General features: G+C 44.4%; 1 protein-coding gene across 1 annotated transcript in view; it reads left to right on the forward strand.

Moving 5' to 3' along the window:
* LOC125759123 (guanylate cyclase 32E-like) overlaps positions 1–15,483 on the forward strand; it is a 55,848-nt gene that overhangs the window by 18,350 nt on the left and 22,015 nt on the right. Inside the window, exons 3-4 of the mRNA XM_049417423.1 lie at positions 4,886–5,063; positions 6,183–6,335. Of these exons, the coding sequence (XP_049273380.1) occupies positions 4,886–5,063; positions 6,183–6,335 (331 nt within the window). The remainder of the gene's footprint in view (positions 1–4,885; positions 5,064–6,182; positions 6,336–15,483) is intronic.

Consider the following 15,483-nt stretch of genomic DNA (forward strand, 5'->3'; position numbering starts at 1 on the left):
CCCATCGCCACTAAAGACACACACAAACTTGCAAAGGGCTACAAAAATGAACAACTATGTCCATCTAGCGGAAAACATATCAAGCAAACAGCAACATTCGATAATGTGCTGCCATCTATGAGGCATTGTGAGAAACAAGTCTCAATTACAGCAGAGCCTATATGGTTCCGCCGTTCTAGCACAGGGATGCTAAAACTTTAGCGCAAAAAGTGCACAGCGGACAAAGAAACAATGAGGATAGCGCTTGTCCTTGTCGTTTCTTTGTCCGCTGTGCACTTTTTGCGCTAAAGTTTTAGCATTACGGAATACCAACTAGCCCGCTCCCACACCTTGCACATCTTGGTAGATGGAAAACCTGTACCATTATATAGATATACAAGCGTGCCCGTGTGTGTGTGTGTGTGTGTGTGTGTGTGTGTGTGTGTGTGTGTGTGTGTGTGTGTGTGTGTGTGTGTGTGTGGTGTGTGTGTGTGTGTGTGTGTGTGTGTCTAACAACACACATTCATAAGTATGCACTTAGTGGCTCAAGTGTGCTCTAGGGGCCGGATTTCGCTATCGCGTTTCCCTCTTAAAGGAAGCTTAAGGGCCCCCCATTTTTTTTATATTTCGTTCTAACATTGCGCCCGGAATCGAGCGCCCTTCCTCCTGCTGAGCAGCGCAAATTCTTAGCTCCCAAGCTACCACGACGGGAATACGAGAGCAAAGCTTGAGAAGACGTTTGTGGATCCGAATCAAACTAACGTGTACTCGTAGTTCGCTGTCGCATGATTTTGTTCTGTCGCCTGACACGTGTACTGCTGCGAAAATGAAGATGAAGTTCGAAGTTTTCAAGTTTATTGTATTTCTTTCTTATACAGAAAGAGGATTAAAAGTTAAAGGTCATATTGCCTTACACAGGCTCTTACTCCTATTCACATTCGGCATGCATGTACATGGTTTCGATGCAAGTGCAGCAATAGAGCAACCAAACAATTCAGTTAAAGATGCATGTACATAATTTTCACAGCAAATAAAGCAATACAAGTATACCTCATACGAACACTTCATGACAACAAGCATATCATACAAACATTTCATGAATATACACTTATATGTATTTAATTATTAGCTTTTAAAGTGGAGCACATACCGGAAGAAAGAAACCAAAGAAAATATGTCTATACGGTGTACATAAAAAGCTAGTGAGATGTATTTTATTGATAAGCTATACTAGCACTGAACAGAAAGTTTTTTTACAAGTTGTTTAAAGCGGGGTGCACAAAAATCTGTCATGTTCAACCATGTATAGCAGCCGGGCTACATGAGACTCTAGGTCCTGACGTCCGTAGTTAGTTCGCATGAGCGGTCTTTCATAGAGACGCACGTGAAAAGAAACGATTATTGTTATCCGCATAGATCACTATGTTCGGTGTAGGTGAAATGCTTGGGAGATGAATATTGTATATTTTAAATAATATAGGGCCAATTATAGCTCCCTGTGGTATGCCAGTCTGTATTTTAAGATATGGAGATGTCGCCTGATTGAGTGAGACATACTGAAAACGATTCGTTAAGTAGCTTCACGTGAGATCTAAGGTTGTACCGCGTATATCATGGTTATAAAGTTTAGATAACAATATTTTGTGATTCACGTTGGCAAATGCTTTACGCAAGTCCACGAATAAACCCACCTTGTATAAAACGAGTTTCAACATTTTGTAGTATTTAATGATTGACTTTGAGGAGTGCATCCTCATATAATTTAAGTTTCTGAAATCCATATTGTGATGTACTAATTATAGCATAGTTATTTAGAATTCCTTCCAAAGGTGAGTTTGTAAGAGCCTCAAAAAGTTTTGAAAGGAGTGGTAGTAATGTTACAGATAAGAAATTCTTTGCAGTATGGTCTGCACCCCCTTTTTGAATTGGGGAGACTCGGGCTATTTTAAGTTTGCTTGGGAAAATTCCGCAATCTATTCCTATTGATAATGTGGGCTAGGACTGTAGTATAGTGCCCCGTGCATATTTCATGGGAAGTACATGTATACTATGGAATTCTGCAGCTGCATTCTATGTAAAACTACTAATTACCCTTTCAAAATCACCTGGAATCGTCTAAAATATTGGGAGAGAATTTGCCACACGTCATTCCGCTACAGTGAGTCTTACAACTTTTGCGTTTTCAAAGGCAGTACTGTTACAGCATTGAAAAAGTGAGTATTTGGGGCAGTGATTGCTTCATCGTCTGCAAGAGTACCATTTACTTAATATATATGCGTACGTCTTCACAAGTAGCATTCCTTCCACAAAGCTTTTTAATTTCTAACCAAATTATTCGTGGAGTCGTATGAATACGCGAAAAATCCTTTTCATAATATTTTTTTCCTTCGCTTTTCTGAGCTCTCAATTCACCTGGTTACCATAAGTCTTAAATTCGACTGATTAGTTACTATCCCGTGTTTTATTTAAAGTGTGGTACATTTGATTTTTCTTTCTAATTTATGTGAAAACCCCAGCATTAACCCGTGGTTCGTACATATTTGTGTCGTTTCATAACACTATGTTGCGGGAAGGCTTTATCGTAACAAGCAATCAGTTTTTGAAAAAAGGTAACTGTATGCCTTACATGGGTCATTTTCAAGGAGTTCCAATTCCTAATTTATTTCACTAATTAGTGTAATCAGCATTTCAGTACAGTAGGTAAAAATATATGGTCACACTTTATTGACAACACGAACACACACAATACTCGGATAGCATCTAACAACAATAGTGAATGGATCGGCGTAGTGCAGCCACGCTCAACCTGGGCTGCAACATGGTGACCGAAGTACAAATAAATCCTAAGAATGGACTGCGACACCGGTAAACGTTAGGTCGTTTTGCAAGATATGCGAATAATAGAGATACCTATTTCCTTATGTCGGCGCCACCGCGTAGCGTTGACGCCTGCTCGTCTAGGCAGCACGTATTAGCTCGAATTGAGCCATATGGCACTTCTAGTATTTTGTCTCTTTGCCGGTTAACCGCCGGTTACGATACGCGGATCATTTTTTGCTGCTTGTAAGTATGTCATCCCAGAATAGTCTAGAACCTGTGGCCATAGACATTCTTAAATGCTTTAGTGACTGCGCCGATTCCCTTTATTTTACCTATAAAACACCAAAGAGTCATTCTATTAAGTTTTTCGAACTAGGAATAAAGCTCCATGCTGACATACATGTGTAATAGACGTATGCTCCGTGCTCTATGAAGGAATTCCTGCCGTACAGCTCATGCCACTCAATATTAAGAGAAAAGGGACATAGCCGGGCTTTGCTTTAAGAATATGGTGCGAAAGAGCTATTTGTGCACGATACAGGCAGGTGTAGAGCAAGAAGCAAGGAGATTGAAGTGAGCTGGGTTTTTGAAAATGTGACAAAGGCAGTAAAGATTGCTTCAGGGAACACAAGGCCTCCCTTTCCAGAAATGACCTTGCTCATCTGCCACTCCATTCTAGACAGTGCGGCAGCGCTCATGCGTTTGGCAACACAGCTATTTTAGGTTGTTGGAAAGTGAAGATCAATGGAGAGTTTTTGGTAGCATTCCATATAAAAAAAAAAACACGGAAATAACTGCGCCAACGATACGCCGTTCCGCCTCTCTGAAAAGAGATGAATTTTCTCAAGGCCAAGGTATTCACAAGCTGGTTGCCGGCGGGTATAAATTAGTTATTCAGGTGTACATTTTTGTCTGCTGTAATCCTAGCTTGTCTCGTCTTCCCGCTGTTTTTCGTGTTTTCTGTTGATGTTCTCTTATGTTTCGTTTATATCTATACCAACGCGGACTTTCGCTTTCCTCTATCTGTACACACGTCAGACAGATGAAATTTAATCAACCTCATTCAACTGTGGGCGGTATTTGCCTGCCAATTTGCAGCCTTTTTCTCGCGCAAACGTCATAATTATCACTTGCGTGCTTGCCAACCTCATTAGAGTAGGGAAAATGCGCGTGCTCGTTCGTTGACATAACATGTAATTTATTCGATATTCTACTTCTGACCATATTATTGTAATATAGGAACAAGCGCTCGAGCATTAACACACACACACACACTTTTTCAGTCACTCATTTTTGGGGAAATTACAGCGGCGTTTATAAGATCGGCAATGCATATCATATCTACTACCGGAGGTAATTTCACTCTTTGTTGGCATAAAATGAATGTAGAGCATGGATCTGCCTTCCCTCCTTCGTCGCATGCAATAAAGACACAACGACCTTTGAAACCACCAGTCAATGACCGCACAACTTATACTACGCTATTTCTGCAGTAATTCGTCGACAGTATTTTTTTATGCTTGTTCTGCTTCGAATGAGCTTTATATCGGTGAATATTCGTGCACGGCAGTGTCGAGATAATTTCAGAAAATTTATATGCCAACGCCTGCTGTCGTTTCTAGTTTTTTTATGTACATTACAGCAAGCCCTCTTTGACGACAATCACGCCGTGATGGTATCGTAAGAAATCAGTAAAAATATTTGGTGACATTGCTTTTGTTTCTTGTGCTTTATCTCACATGTGTATGTGTTGTTATAGGATATGCGCGACCTATGTATGCAGTGTCACAATAACCTAAGTTTGTCGGATGTTTCATTTCAAATCCGGCTTACTCCTTTCAACGGCTGAATGCCGCATCCTATTTTCTACAGCCTATCCGGTGATAGACGTTAATGGATAAACTATTAAGAAAAATACAGGCGGCGAGGTACACGAAAAAACGTGAAACGGCCTAAGCATCCCGATCGTAACAGAAATGCTATTTCTAACGCGTGGTTTTCATATCGGGTGTTATAGTTGCTTTTGGGAATATATAGCCTGTTGAAATCTTCCAAAGACCAACTGGTATCGTGCCGCCATGCGTAGGTGGTGTTGGTGGTCTCCGACCGGGGTGACAACAGGCTGATTGCGGACGTCTTGAGTGCGCAGGCGCGCGACCATAACGTCACGGTGCAGCACACGTACTACGTGCCGAACGACTACAGGGACGACGCTAATGGAACCATACGACGCATCATCCGCGATTCGCATACTGTCACAAGAGGTAAGCGTAACTTCAATCTTGATTTCACGTGAAGTCCGCGGGCACTTTGCATCATTATTATTCGGATTTACTGCTTTCTGAGCGGCATGGACATTAGGGAAAGCGGAAAAAATCGCCTACGTGATTGAAGAGTGCTCCTACGAAATTGTAGCGCAAAGATGCTGAAGTGTTGAAAACCTATTCCAAGAATTGCGAATTTGAACATACAGGAAAGGTTTTTCAGCAGGAACCACAGGTAATCACCGCTTATAAACCTAAGGTCGCAAGCTGATGTTAGAGATTCTTACAAAATAAGTGTTGACATTGATTTCGGTTACATGCGTTTGAAACTACTCACAATATCTTATTACTCGCCACACTCACAAATTTATCATAACAAGTGTTACTAACAATTAGGCTCACGTGCGCGTGTCTCTGTGGGGAATGGTTGCGAGGAGAAAAGCTGATGCTCGGCTTTTTCAATTGCAGGCATAACAAATTGATCTAAAAAGACAAGAAAGCACGCTCGGTTGGAACCAACAGCATGACTTTGCCTCACCTAAATGATCATAACGTTTTTTTTGTTTTGTTTTTTTTTTAAAGCAAGAGGTCCAAAGCGAACATACGGTTTGTGCAGTTGCACATCAGGAACGAAAAGTAGTGAAACGTTGTATGTGGGCCTCCAAGTAGATTTATTTTTTATTATTATGTTTTGTAATCGTTGTGCGTCCACAGAAAACCAGCTGCGGTGAAGCAGGCGACGTCGCAGGTAAGTGCGCGAAAAAGGAAGGAGGGCAGCATTTGTAAAAGGTATATATATTAAACACCTCGACAAATGTCACCTTTATCGGTTGCTTATTCTTTCTTTAATAAATGTAGTTTCTTGATGTTTGAACACGGTAATCACCCAGTCACCATAGCACGCACTGACTATTTCACTCCAACAACGCAGCTTAGCAAACTGTAACGAAACGCTAATTGTTAAGCCTCAACACCACACGGCTCTGGAAACGAGCGAAATAGGTGCTGATGTACGAAAGTCTCATTGCAAGTTCTCGTTATGGGAAGTTAGTTCACTGCAGATCAAAAAGATTTCAGCTAAGTTGTGGTTAAGCTACAACGCACATTCACCATGCGCAGTGTACGTGCTCCTGGCAGAGACTGGTGTGCTCGTAGATTTCGTGCGCCTCATGCATCAGGCGGGACTGCTGGAAGGCGGGGAGTACGTCATCGTGTCTGTTGAGGAAGAAGACACCTACGACCGGCGAAACAAGTATCAGTACATGAAGAAAGGTGAGTCAAAACAGTATCACTTGGGACACAAATGCTACAGCTTTAAGCGTGGCCTCAGAATGGGCAGTTTAACAGCAGAGCTGCTTAAGCCGGCCGTAATCTGTCCAATGCGAACAAAAACTTCGGGCGGGTATGGGCCACGGGACTTGAGCAAGCCCCACCTATCGAGTACAACAGGTGCGAGCGTTAAACGAAAACGAACACGTCAAAGAGAGAGACAGAGAAAAGTGAGATAGAAAGAAAGAGAAACACAAAGAGACAAAAGGAAAGCGATACAAATAAAGGGAAGGAGAAAATAGAGAGAATTAAACGGAGTACAGACCTCAAAAGATAGGACAGAGAAAGACATAGACAAAGAGAGAAATAGATAGAAAGAAGTAAATACAATAAAGAGATAGAAAAACAGAGAGCAAGACAAAGAGGGAAAGGAAAAGAAAAATAGAGAGAGAGAGAGAGAAACACAAAGAGAGAGAGATATGAAGAAAGAGGAAGCGATAAGTAGAAAGGGAAGAAAGAGCGAGAAAGAGAAAGCAAAAAACAGTGTGTATCGAGCGTCTTGTAGAAAGCGTCTGCACACGGTGGTGGTCCACAAGAAGACTTGTTTATTGATAACAAAAGAAACGCTTGCGTACAGCGTAGCCAGGGGTTGCTCTATTGGTTGTGCACAGTGTTGGCTTGTTGATTGCCCGTTGCATCCTCCTTTCTTTGAAGGCGAATCACACAAAAAACACTGAAAACACAGAAAACATCGCCGGTCGGTAACTGTCCTCTCTCCTAGGCTGTTTCACTCTGCTGGAATCCGTGAGTGTAGGCCAGGCGAGATGGTGGTCTTTGGGGTCTGGTGGATCGTCGGCAGAAATCGTCAGTGTTCGGTGAGCCTGTTGTGCCGGCTGGCGGTTGGTCCTGCGTAGCCTGCGGAGTTTCTGGCCCCTGCGGTATGGCTCCACTTATAGATGAATCGGAGGTGTCGTCACTGTCGTCGGCGTTGTAATTGGAGAATCGACAGAACGCTTCTGGCGTTTTACGGAGGTGCTGTCTATTTCGACGGAAAACTCGGCCATCTTCTGTTAAAACGGTGTACGACCTTGGCGCCACGAGATCTTGGACTTGCGCTTTTATTTCCAATCTACCATCATTGAGAACGCGGACGACGTCTCCCTTCTGTAATAGAGCAAGTGATCTTCTTGGGGTCTTTGCTTGCACATGTTTTCGCACGGGCCTTGCGGGTGACACTGAGAAATCTGGAAGCAGCGTTCTGAGACTTCGTCCCATCAGCAGCTCTGCTGGCGACCGGCCATCCTGAAGAGGGCACACCCTGTAGTTCAGAAGGCCCAAATAGAAATCCTCTTTACTCCTCTCCGTCTTGTCCAGAATCCGCTTGACCACTTGGACGCCCTTCTCGGCGAGTCCATTGGATCTGGGAAAATGCGGACTTGAAATTGTATGCTTGAAGTCCTATCGAGCCGCAAAGTCTTTAAATTCTTTTGACGCGTACTGAGGGCCGCCATCACTACAAACTTCTAATGGTAACCCGTGCCTTGCAAAGATCTGACGTAGTTTCTGAATGACAGCTGTTGCTGAGGTCTCCTTTAGCTGTTCGACTTCAGGAAAATTAGAGTAGGTGTCATAGACAACCAAGAAATTCTTTCCAGCACTCTGGGCCGTCCAGCGAGCCGAGGAAGCCGCCAAGGGCCAGCAACCCTTGGCCGAAGCCTAGGCGGGATCCAGGCCCATCCCACCAATTCGCAGGGCAATCAATAAAGCTAATTCATCATCATCATCATGCTGGAAAAGATCTTCACCAATTCTAGCCCACGGCAAGTCAGTGACAGCGCGCGGAAGAAGGGGCTCGTCAGGCTGCCGATAAGCAAACTTCTTGCAGACGTCACACCTGTCAATAAAATGGGCAATATCTGCTGCCATTTCTGACCAATACACCAGCTTACAGGCCCTCGATTTGCATTTCCCTAACCCGAGATTCCCTTGGTGCACTCGTCTCAGCATCTCCTTTCGCATGCTAGCAGGTACCACTACTTTGGTTCCCTTTAGCAGTATTCCGTTGACCACAGTAAGCTCTGCTGTGGAGGACTTTAGCTCACCCTCTACTGGGATTGACGACTGCAATCTCGAAATGACATCTTGCAGCGTTTCATCACTGGCCGTTGCTGCCCGCAGAGGGGAGAGGGTGGCTGGACCCACACTTGAAGTAAGGACGCCCACAGCATGAACTTCAACATCTGTTGTGCCCTTGCCTGGGTGTTCCTGTGCAGGGATTCTTGACAAGGTGTCAGCAACAACTAATTTGCTGCCTGGAACATACTGCAAATCAAATTCATATTTCAACAGCCGAAGAAATAGGCGCTGCAGACGCGGCGGCATGTCACCCATTTCTTTCTTTGAAATCGCCAACAATCGGCTGTGGTCAGTTTCGATAGCAATATGTCTTCCAATGACATAATCGTTAAACTTTTCACAGCCAAATGTTATGCCTAATGCCTCTTTTTCTATTTGAGCATACCTTCGCTCGGTTTCTGTGAGTGCTCCCGACCCGTATCCGATGAGACGCCAATCTCGTCCGTGTTGTTGGAAAAGGACCGCTCCGAGTGCAAACGCAGACGCGTCCGTCGACAGTTTCGTGGGACGCTCGGAATTTAAAAAGTAGAAAGAAGCAGATGCAAAAGAAGGACATACAGGAAACAGAGAGAAAAAGAAAGAAAGAGAGGAACAAGAAAGAGAAACAATGAAGGCTGCCCAGCTCGGCTTTTCCTTCAACTTAGCACCATTGGTGCGAAGCGGCCATAATTGTTATAAATTGTTTCTATGAAATTCATGCTCGCCACGCTGATACGATATGCCCCGCAATGTTTTACAGCGAAGCTGTATTAGTCTACACTGCCGTCGTCGTCGTCATAGTAGTAGTAGTAGCAGTAGTAGTAGTAGTAGTAGCAGTAGTAGTAGTGGCAGTAGTAGTAGTAATGCTAGTAATAGTAGTAGTGGTAATAGTGGCACTAGTAGTAATAGTAGTTATAGTAGTAGTAGTAGTAGTAGTAGTAGTAGTAGTAGCAGTAGTAGTGGCATTTGTAGCAGTAATAGAAGCAGTGGCAGTAGTATTATTAGTAGCAGTAGTAGTAGTAGCAGCAGTAGTAGTAGTAGTAGTAGTAGTAGTAGTAGTAGTAGTAGTAGTAGTAGTAGTAGTAGTAGTAGTAGTAGTGGCAGTAGTAGTAGTAATGCTAGTAGTAGTAGTAGTGGTAATAGTGGCACTAGTAGTAATAGTTATAGTAGTCGTAGTAGTAGTAGTAGTAGTAGTAGTAGTAGTAGTAGTAGTAGTAGTAGTAGTAGTAGTAGTAGTAGTAGTAGGTGTAGTGGGAGGAGGAGGGGGAGGAAGAGTCACGCAGGTCAAGTGACTAGAGTGGGAAGTAAATAAAGAAATAAAACGGAATGATGACAATGATTATGCTGTCGTTGATGTAAATAAAACGACATGATAATGATGATGATGATGACTTTCTCTGCGAAATGCCGTAAAACATGCTCACTTGCATTAATTACGTGAATTAGAGACTTACATTTACTGTAATAAAGCAAGGCGAGGCAAAGAAATTCACATTTTATTATTTACATTACTTGGAGACTTAGAATTATAGTAAAATAGTAATAAACCAAGTCAAGGCACCTGGACGCGTAAGAGGGTCATGTAGATAACACGGAGATCTCACTTGGCGAAATTCCGGCTGCGCCGGCTGCAAATCACGTGATGCGAGGCGTTCGCTGAAGCGCCATTGCCTGAGCCTCTATGTCACGTGATCTCGCTCAGCCCAGTCAAGTTCAAGCGCGCGTATTTAAATGAAGCGGCGGGTTTGCGACACCACGTGAACTCGCCAGCCAATCGCGGCTTCGCTGTCTGTAGTTATTCACTGCTTGAAACTCGCTGAATTCTCCTCTAAGAACAGAACACAAATACGAATTTCAGCTTGTAAATATTTTTTAAACAGGGTAGTACAATAGCGATTACTCTCAAGCGGCCGTGACGGTGAAGAACGCTCCAGCAGTTCTAGGAAATACGGAAGCCTTTAAATGGGGGATATTGTGTCCGGAAAATGGCCGGTCAATGTACAAAGAATACAAGCAATCAAAGCTGTACACTGATAGCGGTGAGAACAGCATCGGCCGTCGAATAATCTGGGGCCAAATACACAACACTTCTATTTTGGAAGTGCATTTTCCCGTTAAACAGCCGGCTTCATTGACGATATATCCCGCATCATGATTGGTTGAAATATTATCTTGCGAAACATTTTAGCCTGAGTCGTTTTCGTGAATACGGGCCGTGATCAGCAGTAAAGCGCGTTGGCATTTTATAGCTGTGGCGTCGAAGGTTCCAGCGTTATCGTTGGTCACCGCTTTGCGCAAGGCCGTGGTTAAACGTATAACAGACCAGTTACATAAAAATACAAAAAGATGCGCGCGTGGAAATACAGTCCTAATTTTTGCCTAGTTCCTTTTATATGATCATGAACCAACGATACCGATATTCAGGTATACCTTGGGGAATTCAGGTACGCTTGCTACGCTGGGATGTTCGTATGTCTCACACTTTTTATTCGAAAAGCAGCGTTTTTCGAATAAAGAGCGGCAAGGACAAAGCACAAGAGCAAACAGCAAAGATTATTCGCCGAGTTGGTGGCGTGAAAGTCAATCGGGCTCACACAAATTGACTAAATTAAAAGGACTGGTGTCAGGAACCGGCCCACCTGGCCTCAGGACAAAAATGTGGGGAGGGACGAAGCACATAGGGAAGGGTGTTTCAGGTGCACTAAAGTGAAACTTGTGGAGGGGCGAAGCATGTAGCGTGCGCTGGTGTCTCCCACAGGAAAATCACTGCTAATTAGCAATGATAGAGAGAACAGAGGCTACACAAAGAGACCCGCAGTCCGCTTTTAGTTAACGTGCACGCTGCCAATCTTATTGTTCAACTACGCACAAAAGAAATCTCCCACCGGCACTAGATTGCAGGTCAAGATCTAGTGCCTGGTGGCTGGTGAACGGTTGTGCAGCGCGAGCAGTCGGTTTTTTTTTTCAACCAAGAAACTCGCTAGCAGACGTTCCCTGCGTTGGTGTTGTCTCTCGCGGATGAGGGCGCGTTCTCGTTCCTTGCGAGCTGGTGGTTCAGCGTTCATCGCAGAAAGAGCGTTTCCACAGTCAACGCGCGCCGTTCGGTCTTTTTCGCCACATGGCGCGCACTGAGGTGGTGGAACCCTCTCTTGCGCTCAAGCAAACGAACCATCCCGACAGCATACGACGATGCACGATGCACGCCGACACGCCGAGACCCTAAGGTGCTTCGCCCCTAAAGGAAGAAGAGATGAAAGCAAACACTTTCGCATCTTCGTGGCTCTGCGGAATACGCTGCGGATGATATCAGCGGAGGAAATGGTAGAACAACTAAATCGCAATATAATGAACCTCATTAAAACTTTATTTGCGAATTAAACTGAACGTTAAAGACGATTAGAATTCTTTCGCAATTTCGCTGCATGAATTTCCCGGTCATTTTTTCTTTATTTTCTAACTGCCGCTTATCCCATGCGTCTGTCGTACAGAAAGACCGCTGCATGCTTGCAAGAACTTTTCTTCTTTATACCTGTCACTGATCCCGTTAATCGGGTCGGCAATCACCGGGCGGATTCTAAGGGCTGGCGTCACGGCCCTCCGAAAACGCACCACGAAAGCGCGGACAATTTAGAGTTGGTCCTTTGGTGCACCAGCGAACGCCGGTTGTGGTCCAAAGACCGAGTCAGAGCCGAGAATCGATAACACAAACGAAAATGAAATATATTCTCGGCTAAGGCAATACAAATATCACAAACACATGCACACTCGGCTGGTACCAGTTACAGCTTCACAATATAACTCAGATGGTGTTTACACAACGGGAGCTAAACAAACAGATCACACGCTACAAATGCAATCGCATGCATTACAACTATTCAAGGACAGTTAAAGTCCCGAACGTACAACGGCGTATCCAGTCCACAATTCTTGGACGGTAATCGAATGCTTCTCTTCTAGGAAACACTCACGTCAGCTCCAGCGTTGATCGTCGTAGCTCAACCGTCGTCGTAACTTGTCACGGCTCACACCGCGTCGTCCTTCAATCTTCCAGATCGACGATCGACTGACCGCACACCATCATAAGCACGTCTTCTTTGGCTAACGGAGCCACACTCAGCTTACTTCACCATATCCGAGATGACTGACTCACTCACTCCTTCACTTCTTCACTGACTGTCTGGTTGTCGTTTGCACGCTTTGATCCCTTCTCCTCCGGTTTCTAGAAGCTTCGGGAGGGTTCTTTGGCGTGCAGTACAGCGAAGGCTAAGGATAGTTCGAGATTCCTCTCGCCGGTTCTACTCGGGGCCGCGTCGCTAGGTGATGCGTTCCCCCCTTCCTTCTAGAAACATCCAGGCTTTGCCGGGCGTTTGATCGCGTTGTCTGCGTCCGGCTCGAGTGGGTAAGGAGGATGCGGCGCGTCGGCGTCCTTTGATACTTGTTTTTTCGTCGTTCGCGCTTCTTGGGCGAGCGGCTCGCGCCGTTCTACCCTGCTGCTGTTTGAAAGCGGCCGCGCGCGCGCTTTATAACGCGCTCGTTTGTGACAATACCATGTGGAATCTCAAAGCGGAGTAATTATATGTTGAATATCTACGGTCGCCGCAAGGTGCTCAGCTGGAATCCATTTCCTTGGAAGTTTTCATTGCCTACCAGTCAGGCCGTTCGCATAAATTCTACAGGCCGCCTGCAGGAATTCTATTTTTTGAAAAAAGAAATGGAAAAAACACGCAGCAGTTAACAATGGACAAAACATGGCTGATCCCTTTGTCATAGGAATCGGTATAACACGAAATGAAACGTGTCTACACAGAAGTAGTGCTTATTGTGTAGTGATATATGACAGCTTGTACAATGTCTATTCGTGTTTGGCAGCTATAGCGCCGTTTGGCGTGTATGCATCGATGTTGACGCCTAGGTTATTTATGAACGTCATATCCGGTAACGGAAGTGCTTGGTGGACCCCGGCATAAAACACTTTCGCGTTAAAAAGGGGAACAAGGACAACAGTTCGTCCTTCTTCTCTATTATTTTTTGCACTCTCCGCTGCTGCACCATATTTTTCAGAAACGATGACCGACTATATCCCAGCCTCATACCTTGCTCGAATTCTACAGTTACGTCAGTGCAATGTGACAAAGAGCGAATCGTTACCATGAGTTTAGTTTGCCTCTCTTTGTTGCGCAAAGGCCCCGGGAAATCGAGGCGGAGCGTTCAAGGGAGTGCACAGCATGAACCATCGTAAAAGCTATATCCACTTTTCGGTATTCAAATCACAAACAAGGTTATACACCTGGCGTACATTTGACCATCCGCTATGAAACTCACGAGCACCAGGAAACTGTTCAAAGGTTTGGTCATTATACCTGTCGTGGTTTGCAACGTGAAGTGGTGGCCGAAAATGCCGTTTTATCGCAATAGACTTTGCTCCCACTTGCTTCAAAATTTCAACACATCTTTCTGAAAATGAGCATAGTGCATTGGCAGATAGCAGCAGTCGTTCGCGTAGAAGCAGATAGTGAAGTGTTGTCTCCCCGATGCTGAATACGCTATTATGATATATTATTGTACGGTAGAGCCTTCAAATATCCGCAGCCATTGAAACGGAGATGGCACAGAAGGTTTAGCTCAGGTGAAGATCACCAAGCCTGTTTGTTTATTATGTTGGGTTAAGAACGTGCGCCGGATGAGTCATGTTTTCCTGCGTTTAAACTAACCCGTCTGAAGCGCATTACTTAAACAGATGGAAGTATAGCACTTACCTTACTGTTCGTGTGTCGGCTTTTCTTTTCCTGTAGGTGTCGCGCTAATACACGCTGCAGCAAGCCTTCAACATTGCCCGTTCAGTGCACATTTGGGCAAACTCTATGAATGCAGAAACACGCAGGCACATGAATGCAGAAAAATGAAAGAACTGTTTACTCATCAAAATAAACCATGAAAACATGTTATGGACCTGAATGATGCATACACGAGGTTACATTAATTTTTTTATTATTGATAACCACGTTTCAAAGCAAGTTCGGAGCTCTGAGGGACGTTGCATGTTGTTGTTTCTATTGAAATTACATCTCCATTGAAATTTGATGCTGAGTACCAGGGCGAAAAGCCAAGCTCTTTCCCGTGAATAGCGTCACTGTGAATGAAAGACCTGGCGGGTGAGACGGGAAAAAATAAGTAAACTGTTGTTCACGTCACCAGTCAAACCTAAAGGCCCATGTTGTTCTTATATAGAAATACCTCAATACTAGAGATACTGAATATGCAGGTACTGGGAGGTCCTGCCGAAAACATGCGTATGACTAGGCGCAAGAAAAAAAAGCGGCATCGTGAAAAGAGGACTGGCTTTGGAGTTCAAAGGCACGGAGGCGTTACCTTAAATATCCGAGCTATATTTTGGTCACATTATAGGCGCTATCCTCACCCAGTTTTCACCAGGCTTCTTAGTAGTGCTTAGTGTGAACTATGTGAACCGTACAGGCAAGTAAAAAGCAGCAAAGCGTGTCGAATATACTTGATTGTTCCACGCTATTTTATGTTTTAGCGCCTTCAAAAATGCTTCTTAATTCTCTCACCTACGTGGAGAACACAATAGCCTTCATGTTTTGCTAAAGTACTTCTAAAAAGCGAATTATTACTTGCACTTGATTGCGAACTTTTTTGTACTATACCTTAAATCTCCGATGTTAACAAAAAAGATGCTTCTATTGGGATGCGCTTACGTTTGAGTTCGTCAAGATGCAGCCATTAATATCGACAACCCGCCGTTCTGTTAGGACTGACATTTAAAGCTTATGGATGGATAGATGGATGGATGCGAAACATTATTGTCAGTCCTGAGGTGCACGACTCGACTCGCAGCGGGCCGCTCCCACGTTAGGACAGTCAGGCCAAGCCCAACCGCCGCATCGTGGGCCTTCTGGACAGCCCATATTTGAGTCCCGACATCGGGACTCTTGATAGCGGATAGCCACTTGTCTTCATTGGATTGGTCCGTGCCCCGTAACGAGGGGCAATGCCAGAGCATGTGGTCTAGGCTAGC

This window comes from Rhipicephalus sanguineus, chromosome 7, assembly GCF_013339695.2.
Source record: "Rhipicephalus sanguineus isolate Rsan-2018 chromosome 7, BIME_Rsan_1.4, whole genome shotgun sequence".
Lineage (NCBI taxonomy): Eukaryota > Metazoa > Arthropoda > Arachnida > Ixodida > Ixodidae > Rhipicephalus > Rhipicephalus sanguineus.